The sequence below is a fragment of the Homarus americanus genome, unplaced genomic scaffold (assembly GCF_018991925.1).
Source record: "Homarus americanus isolate GMGI-L3 unplaced genomic scaffold, GMGI_Hamer_2.0 scaffold51859, whole genome shotgun sequence".
Classification (NCBI taxonomy): Eukaryota; Metazoa; Arthropoda; class Malacostraca; order Decapoda; family Nephropidae; genus Homarus; species Homarus americanus.
This window is the reverse complement of record NW_024711292.1, coordinates 15,348,028-15,369,758: the sequence shown is the minus strand read 5'-3', so window position 1 is coordinate 15,369,758 and position 21,731 is coordinate 15,348,028. Positions and strand designations below refer to the sequence as shown.

At 41.7% G+C, this 21,731-nt stretch overlaps 1 protein-coding gene across 1 annotated transcript; it reads left to right on the top strand.

Moving 5' to 3' along the window:
- Positions 1-8,297: 8,297 nt before the first annotated feature.
- LOC121857917 lies at positions 8,298-21,459 on the top strand. The gene is made up of 7 exons (XM_042354166.1): positions 8,298-8,324; positions 10,828-10,921; positions 12,724-12,817; positions 13,135-13,484; positions 19,002-19,171; positions 19,539-19,674; positions 20,030-21,459. The coding sequence occupies exons 2-7, from the start codon at positions 10,828-10,830 to the stop codon at positions 20,056-20,058; spliced, it is 873 nt and encodes a 290-aa protein (XP_042210100.1). The 5' UTR covers positions 8,298-8,324; the 3' UTR covers positions 20,059-21,459.
- The last annotated feature ends 272 nt before the right edge of the window (positions 21,460-21,731 follow it).

The window sequence follows — 21,731 nt, the reverse complement described above, 5'->3', positions numbered from 1 at the left end:
GATCAGCCGTCAGGTTGAGCTGATCAGAGGGGGGCGGCGAAGGGTCTCCTTACATTTGCCCTCGCTAATGTAGGGTCAGGTCTGGACTTTTTCAGAGACTATAAGTTGTTGTATATTCTGGAGAAATCTTCAGATGAATGCTTGTCTGTTAACATCGTTGGTGGGGCCGTGTGACATGAGAGGCTCTGGTTGATTTGTGGCCCCTTGACTTGGGTTCGAGGGTTACGTTTTACCTGGTTAATGTGAGGATAGGTCTGGGCCTTGTCTAGGATATACTGTAGGTTCCTTGTGTAAATTGGGGAAGGACCGCAGGTAGCTCCTTTGCTCACTGTGTGTCTTACATATTTGTTGGGGCCGTGTGACATGTGGAGGGGAGCCTGGTTGATTTGTAACCCTTGGGCAGCCGCGAGGGTTACCCTTACACTTGACCCCCCTAATGTCGGGTCAAGTCTGGACTGTTTCTGAGATGTAAGCTGTGGTCTGACAACCCATCACTACAGCTATGTTGGGTTATGTTGGGCTGCAATGGGCTATATTGGGTTATGTTGAGTTATGTTGGGTTGTAATGGGCTATGTTGGGGCTTGTTGGGTTGTAATGGGCTATGTTGGGTTATGTTGAGTTATGCTGAGTTTTAATGGGCTATGTTAGGCTATGTTTGCTGGTAATGGGTTATGTTGGGTTGTAATGTTGGGTTATGTTGGGCTGCAATAGGCTATATTAGGTTAACTTCGGCCGACATAATTAAAAAAAATGAATATAACAGTACCACATATGCATAATCACTGATGACATTTTTCTTATACCCTATACACGAATTTAACACTTTTAGTGCGATGACAAACCCTGAGCACAATGAATTAATCAGCAGAGTAAATTTACTCGGGAAGCAGCCATCCCCCTGGACTCCCCGCCCACCTGGTACGATGTCCTCCGTAAACTTCTTGACCTCTCGCATGTCTATGGGAAAGGGTCACGGGAAGGGGACGTGATTGCTGCCCGTATCATCATTGGGTATGACTTTGCTTGGGAGATTGGTATCCCCGCATCCCCTGAGCAACGCTCTTGTGCATTATGCAGAAGACCCGACAGCCGCACCCTTATCCACTACCTCCTAAGATGTCCCCACACACAACGCTTCTGTGACGCTTGCTGGACCACCACTCCACGACCCCCTCATGGAGACACGATGATCCTCCCCATACTGGCCAGATATTATTTAAATGACATTGAATATGTGTTAAAGGAATATCCTTCCTTCCTTAGGCCTTAGTAAGCCCCTTTTTAATATTTATACTGTATATACTTGTCACACTTGCCAGATGCTTCTGGTGTCATTGTACAGGGGTACCTAGTGACAGCACTAGGATCCCGCTTCCTCTATCAAGGAATAAACAATTGAAATTGAAATTGAATTGAGTTAATTGGCTTAATCTCTTGAGTACAATGACTTATTACATTAAAACAAAAAGCTATTTAATCCCTTTAAGTAGAAGTTCGTAACCTTGTGATTATTATGTGCTTTTCACTTGTGTACGATGACTCTGTAATAGGGATAAGTCATCATATTCAGGATGATAACGGGTATAGGGGAGCGGTTGTCCACTCGACCACTTGGACTCCTAAGAATGACGACCTTTGTGGTTTTTGTATCCTCTTTTGTTTTGGTATGTGTAGTGCGTGTCTCTGCTGCATTTTTCCGGGTCGGGTTGATGACTACTTGGGATAGGGTTGTGATGAAGAGAGAGAGATCTGTTTACATATTTTTTGGTAGCCAACAGGCTTACTCACATTGTAAACAAAACCAAATGCATTTCCCTTATTTAATAAATTTGAATTGTTTATTCTTTATTGGTTATCTATGGGACCCAATTTCACAATATAACTATAACTATGTATATATAATGTTTACTTACAACATTATTGCATTATGTTTTTCGAGCCATACAATATCGCCTACTGGTTGCGTTCTCGGGGCCCCCCTCGTCTACCGGTCACTTGCCAGGAGCCTAATAAAATACTGAATTACTGACACTTGCAAGAAGTAGAAAACTGAATTCTTAGCATTTAGTAATACGACATTTAAAACGACAACGGAGATTTTGAGAATCAGCAAACACAAAATTAATATAGGAAATGAAATGTGTGGATATTTTGTTATGAGGGTGGGAAGTTTGTAAATGATTGTAATATAATGAGGCGGTGAAAAGCATAAGAGGGGTGTGTTGGTATTCTTGTAAACCAGAAGTTAAATAGTAGTGTAAAGGGATATTGGGCAGTGTCAGATAGAGATGTGTCAGTCAAATTTAAGGCTAAACCCATGGACTTGGTTATAATAGAGATTTATGCACCAACATATGATAGTGAGGATGAAGTTTTGGAAAATGTTATGAAGATTTAAAAAGAGCAAAAGACTGTGAAGTTTAATGAATGTCATATTTTAACACAAAGGTTAGGAAAGGGGGAAGAAGCACCATAAATAGGACCACATGGGTTGGGTAATAGAAATGAAAGAGGAGACATATTAATTCACTTTGTAAGGGAAAATAATATGATTATTGCAAATTCATAGTTTAAACAACACCCTAGGCATGGATCTTACTCCCGGACAAAGAAAATTACATTGTCAGGAATGAAATAGATTACATTTAAATTCAGAAAGATTCAGAAATTCAATAACCCGAACCAAGACCTATCCAGTGGTAGATTGTGAATCGGATCACGCCACAGTAATGAGTTTAGTGAGACTAAAACTTAAAAAAAAAGATAAAAGCAAATGAGATTTAGGGAAGCTCAAAACAGGGATCAGGGATAGAATATGAAATTTAAATCGAAAAACGAATTTTCATTATTGTTAGAGGAAGACTTTGATGGCCAATGGATTAATTCAAAAAATAATGTAAAAGACTAGGGAAAACTTAGAGGAATGAGGCTAAAAGTGAGTTGATCACAAATGAAATTATAAAGAAAATGGATAGACGAACAAAGATGAAAGGAGTTAACAAAGAAATTGAAAAGGAATGTAGACAGGCTATGGAAGAATTTTCTAAATTGGAAATATTAGGAAATAGAAGATGACGACAGAAGGCATAACTATATGGATGTGTACAGCCAGCAAAGGTTCCATTGACCCTACCCTGGCTCTCATACTCGCAATTTTTCCTGGCAGTACTTGGTGAAGTAAGGCTATATGGAATGGACATTGTGATTGGTGGGTCTATTTTCTGCTGTATCACTGTCAGGATAAATATTAAACAATCTAAAGGTACTTCAAAGGAGACAGTCTCAGTGACTACCAAAAAAAAATCAATATTTGTATTATTACCTAAAACCGCAGGAGACTTAGAGTACACCCAATTTAAAACAATTAGCTCAATAAGTCATGCCGGTAAATTTTTATGAAACATAATTTACGTAGAATACACTTGTGAATAAAGAGTGGGTTATCTGATGATCAAAATACGTTTGGAAAGGGAAAAGGAACTAGAGAAGATATATTTGGTTTGATAATTTTGCGTGAAAGGGATTTAGAGGTCCAAAGAAATTTGTATGTCTAATTTGTTGATATTGAAAAAAAGAAGAACACTTCTGATAGTTATACAATACAATAAACTTAGATTATTCAATCCACACGAAAATTCCTCTAAGCAAATTGGTCACGGACTGGTCAACTTAACATAATCGAAAAAGTAACTTAACTAGTTTAAAATTTTTAAAAATCTTCTTAACTTAACTTATTAGAAAACAAAATAACTTAACTTGCTAAATTAAAAAGATAATTGCCCCATGCCCTGCATACATCACCTAACCCGCCAATGTACGGCCATACTAAAAAACCTTTAAGTGAGTAGCGAGATCCAACCCACACTATGTTTATAATATTAGAATTAATAAAACACTATACCTAGACTATATCAGATCTCTGATAGATTACCAAGCACCAGCCCTGGTCCTCCGTGACGGGAAAAGCGTTGTCAATCTATTTTTGTTTTAATTATTTTTTTACTTACATACTTAATGTGAGGAAAGAACTAGGAATGTCCGGTGTCAAAGATAGAATAATTGATGTGAACCTTATGATAGCCCTGACGCTCTTCCGTGGTGATCCAGACATCATTGTTTCCCCTGAAACTATTAGCGTACGGGGGAATCTAAATGGATACAAACTATAGTTATAGTACACATATGAGGATGTTTGGACTCGACAATATGTAATGTACAAAGCTGAGAAACAACAGAGCTTCCTACCATCTTGGCGAAAAGATCCCTTCAACATCTCAAAACCATCCATACCCACCTAAACGACTCATCATACACAATTCTTTTATCCAAACACCGCCAGATTAAGAACTCTAGAACACATCACAATCTACAGACTGAAAATACCATCACAGAGGCCACCTACACTGATGGCTCTCCAAACACTTTTTGTGGGAGGACTGGGAGTGCTGTCATTGTGACTCAGCATCAATAACTGGGCATCCACTCTACAAACTGAATTATTTGCAATACTCACAACCCTGAAACTTGTTTGAAGACACTACCACTGACATTCTCATCACCACCGACTCTTATTCTCGCTATTTTCTCTCGATATCCTCAAATCAAATTGTCACCCGCATGTCTCTGAAGCCAGCACAACTTATGCGCCTTGTTGTCGAGGTTATAAGGATCAAGCTGCTGTGGATACCCTCTTACATAGGCTTCAGAAAGCATGGTAGAGTTAATGCGAAAGCAAAATTTGCGTGTTACAAACACTATTGAATACAATCTAGGTCTATCAAACACAATTATAAAAACTGCAATCAGGAAAGAACTTGTTGATGAATTTGAAGCAAGCAGTCAAGTGCAAACAGGCATAGTCAATGCATTGTTTACCATGAGATGTATCAAATGAAACATGTATATGGAGCAAGTAACAAGATCACTAGATTATAGGATGTTGCAACTGCTAGACAAATGTTAGGATATAAATATAGGCCTCAAGAAGATGTGAAAAAAGCTAAATGTAAAATGTGCAACCAGACATATGGCCACACACTCCAGCACTACATTCTAGACTGTGAAAAAATATAACTTTTTAGGGATATATGCAGCCATACTGTGTGTATACTTGCACATTTTATCTTTGATATCAAGATAGCTGATATATTAAACATGTCTCAACATTGTGCACCTACGATTAGTAGTAGCTCAGTAAACTTCTATGAACTGAACTAAACAAACAATGTAGTGGAAATACTCTGTAACACTCGCCGCTCCAATATCCTGACCACTGGGGTTTGATAAACATCCCTTGTGACCTCTGGTCTGTATTTTTTTTTTTTGCTTTACCGTTCACAGGATGAGTATGGGGTACACAATAAACTAGCTGCTGTCCGCGACAAAATTCAAATTCAATTACCTACTGCTACCACCACCTACCTCTACCACTACCACCACTTCCCACAACCACTACCACTACCACCATCCACCACTGCGACTACCACTCCTACTACCTACAACAACCACTAACTCAGTCAACCACTAACACCATCTACCACTACCACTCCCACCACCTACAACTATCTCTACCACCGCTACCATTACCCCTGACATCGCTTACAACTACCACCATCTACACCTACCACTACCACCACTTAAGCATGCCTCCACCTACCACAACCACTTCCACCACCTACTACTCCCGCCACGTACTCCTACCAATAACTAACATTACCACTACCAACAACTGGCACCTATCATTACTACTACCACCAACCAATGCCGACTACTACCACCTTACCACCAATCTAAACTTACCTTTATCACCAACCAACACCCATCACTAGTGAAAGAGAGAGAGAGAGAGAGAGAGAGAGAGAGCTAAGTGATCACTACAAATCATCTGTCAGACAAACATCAATCAGAGATACCTGTTCACCCAACCCGGAGTCTGAGAGAATCTTGAGATAATTTTTTCCCCTTTAGCTTGGTGGATTGTCAAAAGTTCTTATGTTGAATATTTCCTCTGATACAGGACGCGTCTAGTGGGTTCATTAAATCGACAACAAGGAGGTGGATTTCCTCCCCAATTGGACAATTGAGAAGGCGCTGGATTGGCCCATTTACTCTACGACACAAAAGTGGATTCGTACAGGTTTGCAATTTTTATTTTTTCACATAAATTGACACAATTTTAGCTACGACGCTCCGATAATTCTATAAGCTTCTCACGTTATAATTTTGCTTCCTGATTGGAAATTTGAGAATGAATTAAATTGTCTCTCGTCATCTCCGAGTCTACGACACAAATATAGTTAATGGAGATTTGGCACTGTAGCGATACCTCCCCAGAATACCGTAACTAAGTAGTTTAATGTCCTCGTTTAAGGCATAAGATAAACTTAAGTATCAATGCGAATAAAAATAAAGTTCATCTCAAGATTAGACACACCAGATTATTTCACCTGAGCATTAACTATCCAAACGATAATTAGGGGTTAGGTTAAGTCAGGGTAGATTAAGTGAGGATAGATTAAGTGAGCTTAGGTTAGTGGAAGGATTGGTAATCTTCACAAAGAAAGAAAGAGACAGAGAGAGAGAGAGAAAGACAGAGAGAGAGCTTCCATTTATTATTTTCCTTGTACCATAAGACAATGAGAGAAATAAGCTTCACCCCTTTGCAAGTTTCCTTATACAAACACAAAAACTAGAGTCCAGTTATCTTGTTATCGTACAATTGTGTGTGTGTGTGTGTGTGTGTGTGTGTGTGTGTGTGTGTGTGTGTGTGTGTGTGTGTGTGTGTTAAAGTCTGTTCTCAGAATTTCGTATATATGTTAATATTTCTTTAGTAATATATATCTGATTTATATGAATGTTATCCAGTATAATAGTCACCTATGGCTGACATTTTATGGGTCTGGTTATCGATCAACAAGAGACTTTTGGCTTCCCGGTAAATTGATTCCTTGTTGTTTCGTACAGTGTTAACTGCTGAGCCTAACCTAACCTAACCTAACCTAGCCTAACCTAACTTAACCCAACCTAACATAACCTAACCGAACCGAATCGAAAATTTACCTAACCCAGCATAATCTAACATAACTTGACCGAAAATTTACCTAACCTAACCTAACCTAACCGAAAATTGACCAAACCAAACCACACCAAACCTCAAACAAGCCTAACCTAACCATCTTTGACATAAGGTTATAAAGGTTATCCGAGAGAGGAGTGTAAGGAATGTAAGAGAGATAGATTGTGGGATGGAGTGGAAGGAAGGAGGGGAAGGAGAGGTGAGGAGTGGAAGGGAAGAGGGATAGAGAAAAGCAAGGAATGGAAGGGAGGTGAGGTGGAGAGAGGTGAGTAGTAGAAGGAAGATGAGGAGGAGAGAGGTGAGGAGTAGAAAGGAGGTGAGGTGGAGAGCGGTGTGGAGTGGAAGGGAGGAGGGATGGAGAAAGGCAAGGAGTGGAAGGGAGGTGAGGAGTAGAAGGGAGGTGGGTAGGGGAGAGGTGAGGAGAAGAAGGGAGGAGGTAGTGGTGTGGTAGTGGACAAGAGTGGTGGTAGTGGTGTGGTAGAGGGTGGGGAATTGTGGATGGGTTGGTGTAGATGGTCAGAAAATGTGGTAGTGGTGGTGCTTATGTTTTTATACGTAAACTCACTTCTGTTATTTCTATTATTATTTCTTTCTGGTGGTGGAGATGGTCCCTAGGTGGTGGAGATGGTCCCTAGGTGGTGGAGATGGTCCCTAGGTGGTGGAGATGGTCCCTAGGTGGTGGAGATAGTCCCTAGGAGGTGGAGATAGTTCCTAGGTGGTGGAGATAGATCCTAGGTGGTGGAGATGGTCCATAGGTGGTGGAGATGGTTCTTAGGTGGTGGAGATAGATCCTACGAGGTGGAGATAGTTCCTAAGTGGTGGAGGTGATCCCTAGGTGGTGGAGATGGTCCCTAGGTGGTGGAGATAGATCCTAGGTGATGGAGATGGTTCCTAGGTGGTCGAGATAGTTCCTAGGTGGTGAAGATGGTCACTAGGTGGTGGAAATTGTTCCTAGGGCATGGAGATGGTTCGTAGGTAATGAACATGGTTCCTCGGTGATTGAAATGGTTCCTAGGTGTTGGGGTTGGTATCTAGGTTGAAATTGTTTCTAGGTGATGGAGATGGTGTGTATGTGCTGAGGATGCTACTTAAGACAGGGAAGTAGCTCCAGCAGATGGTAGGGGAGGGGTATAGGGAGCACGAGAGGGGCTGGAGGTAGCGGGAGGCGGGGTGGGGTGTCGGCTATATCAACCACAGTGAGATGCGGAGACCAGCTATTGACTTGTGGACGAGCGTCACACACGAAGGGTAAGTTACTGCTCCTCGCTCCCTGGTTGAAGTTTACTTGTGGCGTGACTGCCACACTGACTTTATCGCCAACCCTCGTTGTGACCATGAGACACAACACTGTGTAGTGTGTCCTGCATTAAATGTTTTGAATTTTCAATTAGTGAAATTATCTTTTTAGTGTCTATTTGTATAGCCACAGTGTCTGTATCAGTAAGTCCTTCACCACACAACCCTACAACAACTGATGTGTACTGCTGTGAGGCTTAAACTATACCAAGACAATCGTGTCGATTACGGTGATCCGACACCTCTGAGGCACTTCGGATGTGTACGTGTGTACCATGTTGTTACCTGCACACCATTGTCTGAACCTTCTGGCACAATAATAAAACCTTACTGTGAACATGGCAGTCTCTATTTATCTATCTAAGAATCAATTAATTATGCAATTAATGTACAATATCTCCAGCTGATTTCATAAGACTTCTTTTATCTATTAACTTCGGGTTGTTCTTCCTAAACATATACAATGTGTTTATGTCCAGCTCAGAGGTATGAGACATTACGTGTGTTAGTCAGCCGTCCGTCCCTCCGTAACTCATACATTATAACACTGTAGAAACTGCCCAACAACAATAGATGGATTTGTGCCAAAGGTCAAACACACAGTGGACTGCAGCAATAGTGTCGGTGTGCAATATGTATTTTTTGATCTTCACCTTAGTTTGCCACCTCACCAAGCTTACGAAGATTATGGGAATCACAGCGTCACGTCCATGAAGTGACATCAAGGAAAGAGCCAAAACAGAAGGAAGAAAAAACAACAGAACAGTCATAATATAAGGATAAATTAGCCTCACCTGACGTCGAACAGGTAAATACACAGTGAACCTACAGTAGATTGCTCTCACAGTGCACCAAGTGAAAACCCTCAGAAAATCACAAAACTTCCAACCAAAACTTAAAAATAGAGAAAAGAAGAGGAGTTCAGCTCTGGTGATGGAATGGATATTGGGTAAATGATAATGAAACTACCAAAGCAACAATAAATTCCCTGGACATAATATCAAGAAGAAAACTGGGACTAAACGTTGACACAACATTTGAGTACTCCGGAGGCATTCTACATGACAAGGTGGGAGAAGGGATACGCAACAGAGAATTTAAATGGACATACCACGACCACCAAAGCTTGATTTAGCCACAACAGAAAATGTACTATCAGTGGAGACGGTTCTGCGCAAACAGAAAGACTGCAGTTTATATGCCATGACACACCCAGTTACAAATTTGCGAGTATAAGTGAAATCATGTGAGCCCCAACCTCAACTGCCCATTAACCTCTGTACCATTATTCAATGTATCCCCCACAGCCTCCTCCTCCCTCTCCCCTCTCTCCCCAGCTCCTATTTCACCATTCAGACATGATGTTCTTACCTAACCCCAGCCACAGACAGCGCGGAAAGATAAATCTATTTCAGCAGAGATGATATAGGAGACAAGAAACTAAATGGTAACATGAGGAATGTTTCTGTACAGTTACCATGGAGTGAGGGACAGAAAGTACTGTACAGCAAACGTTGTCTTAACACCTTGGAGGTGTCGAAGACGTAGGAATGCTGTTGATTCGTAATCTAAGATGTGTGTTAATTCTTACTTGTACAAGCTGATGTGAACTAGTTATGTATATGGCTCCGGAATAATGTGTACTTACTATTGTACCGTATTTGCACCGAGGCTTGTACCTTGATCTGTATTTAGGCCGATATCTTTTCAAGTATATTTCCATATTATTTTACTTAAACCTGACTCTGTACCTATACCCGTACAGTCTCGTTCAAGATTCTTCGAACACTGCTGGAACCAGCTGGCAACTCAAGGCCGTTTGTTTACTATATTACGTCGTAAAAAGTATGAATAAATGTAAAAGTGATCGGTGATTGGTTAATTAGTTCCCCGTTGCCTAATTTAATGGTTGGGCTTTGTTGTTTCGTATTATATCATACTACGTACTATAGTAAACGAGATTGTACATGTAGTTATACTTACAGCTGCACCTGAATTTATGCCTCTACCTGTATATTTTACTACATTTTCTCTTTAAATTTGACACAATAGATTAAATAAGATTAGAATTTCATTTACAATAGAGGTCTGTGCGGGCCAACCGCGGGTACCTGCAGTGTGGGGCAGGCGTGGGCTGACAGGGGGCGGGACAGGTGTGAGTTCACGTTAAACATGAGGTGCGGGATGGGTACAGGTCAGTGTGTGAATTTTTGTAGGTCAAGATCATTTAGTTCTTAATTTTGGACACTAGACTCTTAACAGGTGAGCTATCTTAGAGGGAAAGGGAGTACTTGTAATGCCCCTCCCAATTAGTAACCTCACTTCGCGTTCTCTGTTTCCACCCACTACCCCTTTCATCTTACATTACCCCCTTCCCACCTACCTTTCTCCTGTCATTCCACTACCCCTCCCCCCTCCTCAACAGAGACTCTGATTTATAATTGTTTTTTTCCAGATGATGCAGTGGGAATTGAGGAGCGTGACCAAGTTCTTGATGGTGGTGGTTACCATGACAACCGTTGTTATGGCCTCTGTGCCTGGCCCTAATGGTGAGTACCATTACGCCATATATATATATATATATATATATATATATATATATATATATATATATATATATATATATATATATATATATATATATATATATATATATATATATATATATATATATATATGTGTGTGTGTGTGTGTGTGTGTGTGTGTGTGTGTGTATTAATGTTCTATACTAGATATTAGACTTGTGAAACATTTCAAAACAACTTTAGATATTAAAGTCATTTACAATCTTTGTATTAGATCCTGCAGCTCCTGAACTTTTGTGGATGTATGTAAGTTACCAAATTTACCTAACGGACTCCTCAGCTTGTGGTGTCTATGTCAAGGAAAAGAGCCCGGTGACCTGTGTAGGATCTTCCCACTGTTCTTGATAGTCTTGTTCAGGATTATTTTAACTCCCAATACTGTTCTTGTTTCCATGGCTTCAACTGGTAGACTATGCCAACTTCTGCGTGAAGAAGTACTTTATTATATTTGTTTTACAAAACGACTTGGCTAGCTTGAAATTCTTAACTCTTGTGTTCGTAAGGTTTGGTGTCTTAGAGAAGTGATTTGTGTTTACGTTTTTCAACCTGTTCAGGATTTTGAATATTTCTTATTTGATGAGTCGTCAGTTTCAAGCCCTCAGCCTCAATGGGTAGCTAGGATTTCCAATGTCATGAATAATTTTAGTCACCCAGCGATGCACTTTTTCTAGTGATATTTTGACCTTCTGTAAATGTGGTTTACATGCCTGCATACAGTAGTCCAGGTGGAGACGTGAGTAGAACTGAAGGAAAGTGTCTCATCTTTACATTTAATGTAATAATTCAAGATTCACGGAATTTGTTTGTTTCTCTATCACGTTGCCGAGGGCATTTCCTATATTTTCAAGTGCAAGAAGAGTATTAGTTATAGACAATTGTGTTTTGGGTTATTGTGCCCCGCATTGAAGAGCATTTATTAGTTGTGCGACCACTTGAAAAGTCCATGTAAATTCTTTTGCTTGGATGCAATGTCTTTCTGACTCGCCACATCCCTGTAGAGTGTAGATCCTTGTTTCGTTCACAAATTCATTATGTGGCTTAATATAATTACAATAATATCGTTAACGTAGATCAAAAGAGGGTGGGTCCCAGGATGTACCTTTAAGATGTATAGTCCACTCAGACCCGCTTTGTAGGTTTAGTATACTTTGTTTATGACCACCCTGTGACACTTGTCTCTGAGTTAGTGTTTTATCCATGCTAATATTTACCTTCGACACCATGCTTCTGCATATATGACCACAAGCCGTATATAGTATAATGGAACTTCATCGAAAGCCCTACAGTAATCCATATACAATACATCTACTGGTAAACCTTGGCCCACGTAGTCTGTTACTTTATCTAAGCATGTAAACAAATTCTTTAAACATGATCTCTCTATGACACCAATTTGTGATGCGTTGATGGAGTTGTGTTTAATCAGATGGTTGATGGTGCCGTCCTCTAGAGATTACAATCTTATGTTGGAATGTTAGGTTGACTGACCTAGAGTTTTCTGTTACACGCCTACAATTTTTCGAATACAAGGGTGACGTTGGCTCACTTCCAGTCTTAATTCACTTGATCCAGAGATTTTCTGAACAGTAGTGTAGTGGTAAGCATAGCTCATTCGAAACGTATTTCATCACATTAGTTACCACTTACATTTTCATAAAGATTTGAGAAATCACTCTAGACCACTTATACTGCTGTTTTTAAGATAAAGAAAATGTATGTTTACCAAGTATTTCACAGCCTCACCTACCCTGCCATCCCGTCAACAGACCGCCGCTACCCTGACTACATCGTGAAACCCCAAGTGGAGTGTATGAAGGAAGGAGTGTTCCCTCACCCCAGGAACTGTAGCTGGTATTTCAGGTGAGTCTCTGTCTGTCTGTCTGTCTGTCTGTCTGTCTGTCTTCTAATATATGTTAATCTATCTCCGTCTCTCTGCATTGTCTTAAATATCTGTCTCTTGTACTACACATCTCTCTCTTAGCCCTGGTGAATATCTCTCTCTGTCACACTGCTCTCTACATCTCCCTTTATATCTCTCATACCGAGCCTTTCATTCCGCCCAACAACTTCATCAGCCCTACCCCCCTGCCTATTTAACAATCTTATCTGTTAAGCCAATAATAGAAATCTTACCAACCTCTAATATCTCTCCCCCTCTCCTCCCTTGCCCGTCACAGTTGCGTCGACCGTATGAAGGTTGGTTTCTACAGCACATTCTACTTCGAGTGTGAACCTGGTACTGTCTTCAACGACGGGCTGGACCAGTGTGTGTTCCCCTACCTCATCTCGCCTCCCTGTGGCACTAACGGGACAGGATCCAGTACGACAGTTAAACCACCTGTTCTATGCCAGAAGTTTGACTCCAGCAGCTGTCAAGTGTATGAGTTGTGCAAACCATTGAGGACCACCAAGACCCTGTGTACTGGCTGCTTCACATACTTTGGTTACACCATGGCCAAGGATCTTTGTAAGATGAAGGGGGAACTCCTTGATAAGAATACGCACCAATGCGTCCAACCGCCCACGGGTATGGTATTAAGATTATTTTGACGTGAAAAATATTAATGTTAGATTATATACTACTACTACTACTACTACTACTACTACTACTACTACTTTTTTTATGTGGCCTCCGTCCTCCCCCTTTAGTTACACCTTCGCCGCCTTTTTATTACCTTAAAATTAAATATCCTAATTCATATGTAGCTATCCTAGCTGTGTTGAGTTAGTTGAGCCGCAGATCTATGCGGCATTCAGTGACTGTTGTCTCATAGTCAATATCTGCAACTGTTGTCGGCTTTGGGGCCGTTGCTCTCGTTCCCCTGAGGCAGAGCAAAGCCGACATAAGGAGAGAGAAGGACAGTCGACATCTCATCCAGGCTGTAACATAACTTCTGGGCTGCTGCTTCTGTTTGGATAGTACATCCGCGAGTCTGGAGTAGAGGTATCTTGCACTTGGTCCCATCCCACCATAGGTTTTGAACACTAGAGGAGTGAAACTGCCTTGATCAACGCTCTGAATTCTTTCCCCATATGCCCTTATCTTGTCGTTCTCGTTCCTCCTGTGTGCAGCATCGAGAGCTAAGTTACGGTGACATGCGGCCATGGGATAAAAAATCCTGATATGGAAGAAGGCTCGCTGTCCCCGCGTATAGAATCCTCGAGCACTGATGTCAACACGGGCTTCGTTGGATGTGTTTGAAGTCCTATGTTGGAAATTTTCACCGTTCAATGGAAGGAGCATCGGTTCTTCCCATGACATCAGGGCAGATTTCCTTCAACATATTTGCTGCGAGATCCCATACTTCGTCATGCCCCATGCATATGAAGCCCCTTTTCTTGCACACCTTGGGGTGATCGACGTCATAGGAAGAGCCACACACGCATTGGGAGGGCAAACCTTCTACTGGCCTACCGTACCTTAGAGCATTGGCATCAGTAAATTTTTGTTTATTGAGACTGAAACCATTTGCCCTTATCGGTAACGTAGTTAACCTCCTGCGCTATAGCTACCTTTTTTTTCACTTTGGCTGTGCTGTCGTTCTTTCGTAATGGACTTTCGAATCTTGTTTACGTCACTGGTATCCACCTCCCCTGTTGCGTTCTGATCTATTATGTGGTCCGTGAGGGCTGCCGTGAGCTAAACTGAGTTTTGATATTTTGTGGCAGCAATCTCCTCTGGATTGGTCAGTCCCATTCCTCCCAGTCTCGGTGGTAGTGCAAGGAGTGATCTTTCTGCTGGGGTTAAGTGAGGGTGTTTCACTAATTTGGGAATGAAATTGACGCTGATAGGTTTTTCCAGAGGGTGGAGGAGGGGTCCGATATCAGGGATAGTGCGCATCAGGTAGTTCCAGCGATGCATGACTCCATGGGTGAATGCCGCAAAAGCCGCATGTGGCTCTGTGTTAGCAATCTCAGACAGAGCTTGGATTTCTCTAACCCACTCATTCACCTTTCCCGTTACGTACTCGGTCTTGAAGTCCGTCGTGCCGATTACTGCGCCTAGGTGTCTTTGGCCTTTCTTTGTTATTTTGACCTCACTTCCGCCAAACACCTCCATTGCCCGTTCATAATGTTCTGGCTTCATAATGAGGAAGGACTTGCTGGCATTTGGGTGGTACCCTATTTGTGGGCCTCGCCATGTTACCAGGTCCCACCACTTTTTGATGTCCTCCACTTTTCCTGCTCCTGTAAGGTCATCAGCGTACGCCACTTCTTTGATCTCAGTTGTTTAAAATTTTATTGTGTGTTGGAGCATGGATAGGCCTAGTGCATACATTGCCATTGCAACAGGGTCCCCCTGCGTTGTTCCCTCGGTTGACTGTATGATGGTATCACCTCTTAGAGCCTTGTTGTTTACTATATAGAGGTCTGATGGACTCCTATATGATTTTTCAACATACATTGCAAAGCTTGGACACTTGATCTTGATGTTGTGCAGTGTGGCCTTGCGGTTAAGGATGTTGAATGCGTTTGAAGCATCCACCAGGAGAACAGCCTCCCAATCACGCTGCTCAAATATCGTTCTCATGGCGTGAATGGCAGCTTCCCCTCCAGCCTGGTGGCTAGCACAAACTTGCAGGTTCCCTGCTGCTGCCCTGACATTATCCTTTTCCACCTCCATTATGCATTTTACGATGATCCGCCTCAGCACTTCCCTCACACCTATAGGCCTACATCCTGTTTTCTTATCCAGGGGAATGAGGCGGCAGGCCGTCAGAGCATGGAGGTGATGGTAGCACAAGGATGTCAGCTTCCTTGCAAGGACGGCAATCACATTGCAGAGATCACTTGCTATGGGGCCAAACTTGTTAGTGCTGAGGATGACTCTCCAACCGTTTGCATCCAGACCTGAAGAGCCGGCACCTCCTCGTGTCTTCAGTGCCTATTTCCACACCATCCCTCCCGTTATTTTCTCGAACAGGACAGCATTTGGTGGGATATAGTCACCCTGGAACCTGATTCCTACATCTTCACTTGCAGGGGGATGTTTTTCTTTCAATTGCTTTAATTTCTCACTGTTTATTGGCAGAACCCCACCGGAGGATTCCTCAGTGAGAGATCTTACCGCCGAAGACACTTTTCCCACACGCATTTTGTTTCCAAACTTTCTTGCAACGTCATCGGTGTTTTGCTTTCCGTCACCTGTAAATTTTAGTCTCTCCTGCAGTGTTCTTGCTTCACATAGGAGATCCTCAAGGGCCCCATTCTGCCACATTTTCTTTGTGCTTAGTCTTTGTGTGTATCGTCTGACAGAATAGATGTGGTATTATTGCCAGTATTTGAAGAGCTAAAGGGGCGAGGAAGCAGTCCTGAGTGTAATCAGTTATGAGGCGAATCATCTCCCGAATCATTTCTTTGGTGGCCGCACACTTGGGTGGTTCAAACAGGTTAGCTGGCGACCACCTGACAATTTATGAGTAAGTTTCTTTAACCCATATGTCTGCATTTTCAATCGACATGCCATTCCACTGTGGTGGCTGTCTCTCAATCACCTCGTGGACACTGCTACTACATTTTCAGGTTCAGTAGACTCACTGCTATCATTTAGGATATCATCGGGCGGATGGGTCCCGGCGGTATCCACTATGGCCTCCTATGTCGGCTCCCTGCCATATGGGTTATGGCAATTGTTTCCCTTTCTGCAAACCACCCATGGTTGGTTGTGTAATGAGACAAAATCTCACATGAAGAGGTAAGTTAGGAGGTTATAGTAGTAGAATATATAGCGAGAGGAAATGGTAGCGTGTCTCGAGGGTGTGATGTCAACACTGTATATTAACACAGGCTCAGTACAAGTGTAGTATATAAAACACCAATGCGTGTTACAGCTTTATTATACTAGTTCAATAGGGGAGATTAATAGGGGGGTTCGTACACAATTTATGATAGACTATGGTATTCTCGTATAACCTAACCTCACAATTAGAATGGGCACTTCACTAAGTCGATCGTTGGGGAGGTTCGGGATCACTGCACTTCTACAGTCTACACAGCCAGCACTTACTGTTACAAGTGGAGTTGACAGCACTCTGTCGATGGACCCGGCTGAGACTTCGTTACACTTAGTGGCGGGCTTCTCTCGAGCGGGACTGGGGACGTGGTAGCTGGCCCATCCTGGTTACAAGACAACTCCCTGAGGGAGGGCTCGGACGTCCTATATAATGGAAGACCAGCCGTCAGGTTGAGCTGATCGGGGTGGGGGGGGCGGCGAAGGGTCTCCTTACATTTGCCCTCGCTAATGTAGGGTCAGGTCTGGACGTTTTTCAGAGACTATAAGTTGTATCTTCTGGAAAAGTCATCAGGTGGGGCCGTGTGACATGAGAGGCCCTGGTTGATTTGTGGCCTCTTGACTTGAGCTCGAGGGTTACATTTGACCTGGCTAATGTGAGGTCAGGTCTGGACTTCCTCTGCGATGTAGGTTATTGTATATTGGGAGAGAGTCGGCTGGTGCCTTCTTACATGTTTTGTTGGGGCCGTGTCACATGGGAGGGGAGCCTGGCTGATTTATAACCCTTGGTCAACCGCAGAGTTACCCTATACTTTTGACCTCCCTTATGTCCGGTCAAGTCTGGACTGTTTCAGAGACTATAAGTTGTATCTTCTGGAGAAGTCATCAGGTGGGGCCGTGTGACATGAGAGGCCCACAGACGCAACAATGTCGTTACCCGGCATAGTTTCTGCATCTTGGGCGACGGTTACGTCCGCCTCCGACATCTGCTTTGGTCCCATACAGAAGAATAAACTAGTTCTTATGAGGAAAGGGCGGAGAGGCGACAGGCTGGACTGCTGTGTCCAGGTAGTAGGGGCATACGTCCGCTCATGGGTGTTTAGGCTACCCCCCTCTGGGCGACAATCCACACATCAGAATAATACACTGGGAGCAAGAAATTGTCACACCTAACACTTGTTTATAAAACCTTGGCAAAAATAATCACTATTTCCATTGTCTCACAGAAGTAATATTAGTTATATATACTCACTTGGTCGACCCTACATGAAGTGTCCGTTACTAGGGGGGGGGGAGGCCACCTCAAGCGTAGAACACTCGGCCCCATAGGGGCGAAAGTCTCGAAACCACCCCTGCCAAAGTAGGCCTATCGGCACTGGCACTGGCACCTGGCACCTGCACTAGTCAACCCACCAAATACTCCCAGCTCGCTACTCACTTGGTGATAGCCAGTGAACACACGGAATAGTTGCGATTAATGCCGTAAGGGATGATAAGAACCTTCGGTGACAATGCTATGGGTGACATCTGATATTCACCGAGACACCGTAAAATTCCCGCTCCCACACTCCGAGAATATTCCCACCAATAACACTTTAGATCAGGGAGGACACTCCACCACACCCACGCCATGCTGGCCCGCCCGCCCTACTGCTACTACTACGTGTACTAATAATAGTAATAATAATAAATATTTAGGCAAAACTTAACGACGCTGGCGTACGTCAATCACCTACTTTCGACAAATATTGTACAGTCTTGAGGAAAACAGAACTTATTTCTTACAGAACATCCCATAAAAATGAAGACGAGTTACAATCTCGTTATTTATGCTTTTTCGTAGTGTTTCACTATAATTAAGGGACTACAATCCACCACAAACGTTTGTAAACGATAGGATAGTTAAGCAACTGCATGTGTGTATGGAATTGGTGGAAAGTTCATATGTTTGAAAGTGTTGTTGTATTTGTATGTAAACGAGCAAAATAGTATCGACGAATATTGAAGGTGGACGTAGACTACTGTTCAGGACAAGAAAAAAGTCGAAATGGCAACAACACGAATTTTATAATTCCTCGTCATTGTCTGCTATTTTCTCGAAGAAAGACTGAAGTAAGTTCTCCTTAATACAATATTTGCCGAACAGCGATTCATCATTTGGTAAATCAATATCACATACAACTTCTTTATCTTCTTATTCAAATAATAAACTGAGCAGAAAAAATCAACATGAAATATAATAAACAACAGGGAGTAAAGTTGAGAGAAAGAAAGATAGAGACCTTATTAATTTTTATTTTTTTTCTTATCTAGGGTCGGACCTGTGCCGTGTTACCTCCACCACCACATTTCCCCCACCGACTGTGCGTCCTCCCCAGCGTAATCTTGGGTGCACAGAACAGAACAAACGGCCCTACGAGACCTGGATAGGCATGGACCACTGTCAAGACTATAACTTTTGTACTCCCTCAAACACGTATCTGGTGAGAGGCATTTTCATATACAGTGAATCTAATCCTTAAGTTTCTTCATCACTCCCTCTGTTTTACTGACTACTCTTCATTCCAATTAATCAATCGCTTTGTGATGGTGAATCACCTTTTATATTATTACTCCATTATGTTGAACCAGCTATTTATTCTGCTTAAGAACTCTTTCTGTGATAGTGGACCAACTTTTAAATTATATTCAGTCACTCTCATTTCGTACAAAATCAACTCTGAAGCTGCACTCAATCACTGCCTGTACTAATTATAATGAATCAACTCTTAAATTTCACTATTTCCTCCTTAACTCGATACAATCGCACACCTTACTGAACTAAAGCAATTCTTCATCTGTCCCTCCCAGTATCAAAAGAAGCTGTGTCGCGAGTACTTCCAGTGCTTTAAGATGGCCAACGGCTTCTGGGACTACACGAAAGAGAAATGTGACCTCGGTGAACTGTACAGCTACAAGACAAATGGATGTGTCAAGGAACCTAGAGGTCAGTGTTTTATTTGATACAAAAAAAGTTTTTTTGAACAAATACATAAAAAAATAATATTATTAATAATGTATTTATATCTTCTGTCACTTCTTGATTTGCGGGATTAATTACACTTACCTTCAACTGTTGACCCTCCATCTTCGATTGGTTTTGGGGTCAAACCCGCGTTTCTGAGGTTAGTAATCCAGGGCGTTGCCAATGACCAACTGTATATGTAAAGACAAAATAATGGCCTGTACACTGTACACTAATCCTGACATCAAGGAACACCTCGGTATGTTACTTGAGTTTTGTTAGTATAAAATGAGAAGGAAAAAATAATGTCAAACTAATTATTTTTCTTTACTTTCAGCGAATGAGCTGTGTAACACGTCACCCTAGAGACATGTTCTTTGATCCCTGCCTCTTGACACCCACTACTGACACTCGCAAGTTGACACCAGTCAATTGCCATCTCCCACTTGACACCTGTCAATTGAAACTTCATTCAATGCCAGCTACTTGGCGGCAGTTCATTCTATGCCAGCTACTTGGCACTTCATTCCATGCCAGTTACCTGACACTTAATTCTATACCAACTACTTTCACTTCTTTCCATGTCAGCTACTTGGCAATTCATTCCATGCCAGATACTTGGCACTTCATTCTCTGCCAGCTAATTGGCAATTCATTCTTTGCCAATTAATTGACACTTCAATCTATGCCAACTACTTGACACTTCTTTCTATGCCAGCTACTTGTCACTTCATTCTATGCCAACTGTTTGATACTTCATTCTATGCCAACAACTTGACAGTTCATTCTATGCCAGCTTCATGGCACTACATTCTGTGCCAGCTACTTGGCATTTCATTCTCCGCCAGCCTCTTGACACCTGAAGGAAACGCTGGGATACAATCATCGCACTAAGGAAGAAGACTCCCTGAGAAGAGTATTATTATAACATTTTCGGATTCACAACCTCTCCTCCACTAAGTCCGGAACACAATGGTCGACCTTCACAATATATAAATATCTGGCATATTTTTATTTATTTATTATTTATTTTTATTTTTTTTTGCTCTATTTAGTTATTCCAACTCGGACTTTCCTGAAATGATTGATGGAAGAATTTCGTGCATGAGGTTGTCTTTTTGAAGTACTGTACTGCGCATCTTGACGTAGCTAATGATGTATTCATGGTCGCGGTGTTACCAGGGTTCACAGTGCTAGGTGATATTATCTGCACACACACACACACACACACACACACACACACACACACACACAATGATTTTCAGATAACTATTCGCTATGTTTTAAGTACCATGTTAAACACATTTCTTATATTTTAAGAATTATAGACCTTTCAGTAGTTGAATACGATTTTTTGTGAGAAATTTTACGTACATAAGTTTTCTGGACAGTTACAAAATCTCTTCTTAGTGGCTGTAGAAATTAAATAAATACAGTAATAATTTCATCTCTGTGAACTCTGAGTTGTTAAACTGAATCAATATGAATGTACGAAGATCTTGCCTGCAATTAATACTAGAACACAACAAATGCAACACACATGTATTTTACACATGTATACAACGGCTTCAGGCTACGTGTTTCAAAGATTTTCTGTTTATCATTTTGTTAATTTTATTTATTGTCTGTTTGGGTTATTGTTGTTGTTTGTCATATGTGTTGGGTACTATAATAAAACATAAGTAACATGTATATTGTTATTGTGCATTGTCTGTTTTTATTACTGAAATTTGATTTGGGAAAAAAATAGTATAAACATTATTGCTATTGGTCTTTTACTCACTGACACCTTACCACCATGATTATTGTTTTTAACAAGTTGTTATCTGGTGTAAAAACTACAACTTGGTGAACGGTTCTCAAGATCCTGACCGCTAAAGCACCTTAGTATAAGTAACCTCATTTCCTCCTTTTAAGTGACTAGAAAAAGTATAATGGTAGGTACCTGACGTGTTTTACGAACTCGAGCACGTAAAGTACGAAGTTCTCAATTTCGTTCGGCTTTTGGGAAACGTCGCCTATGTTGATTCTCTACTTTA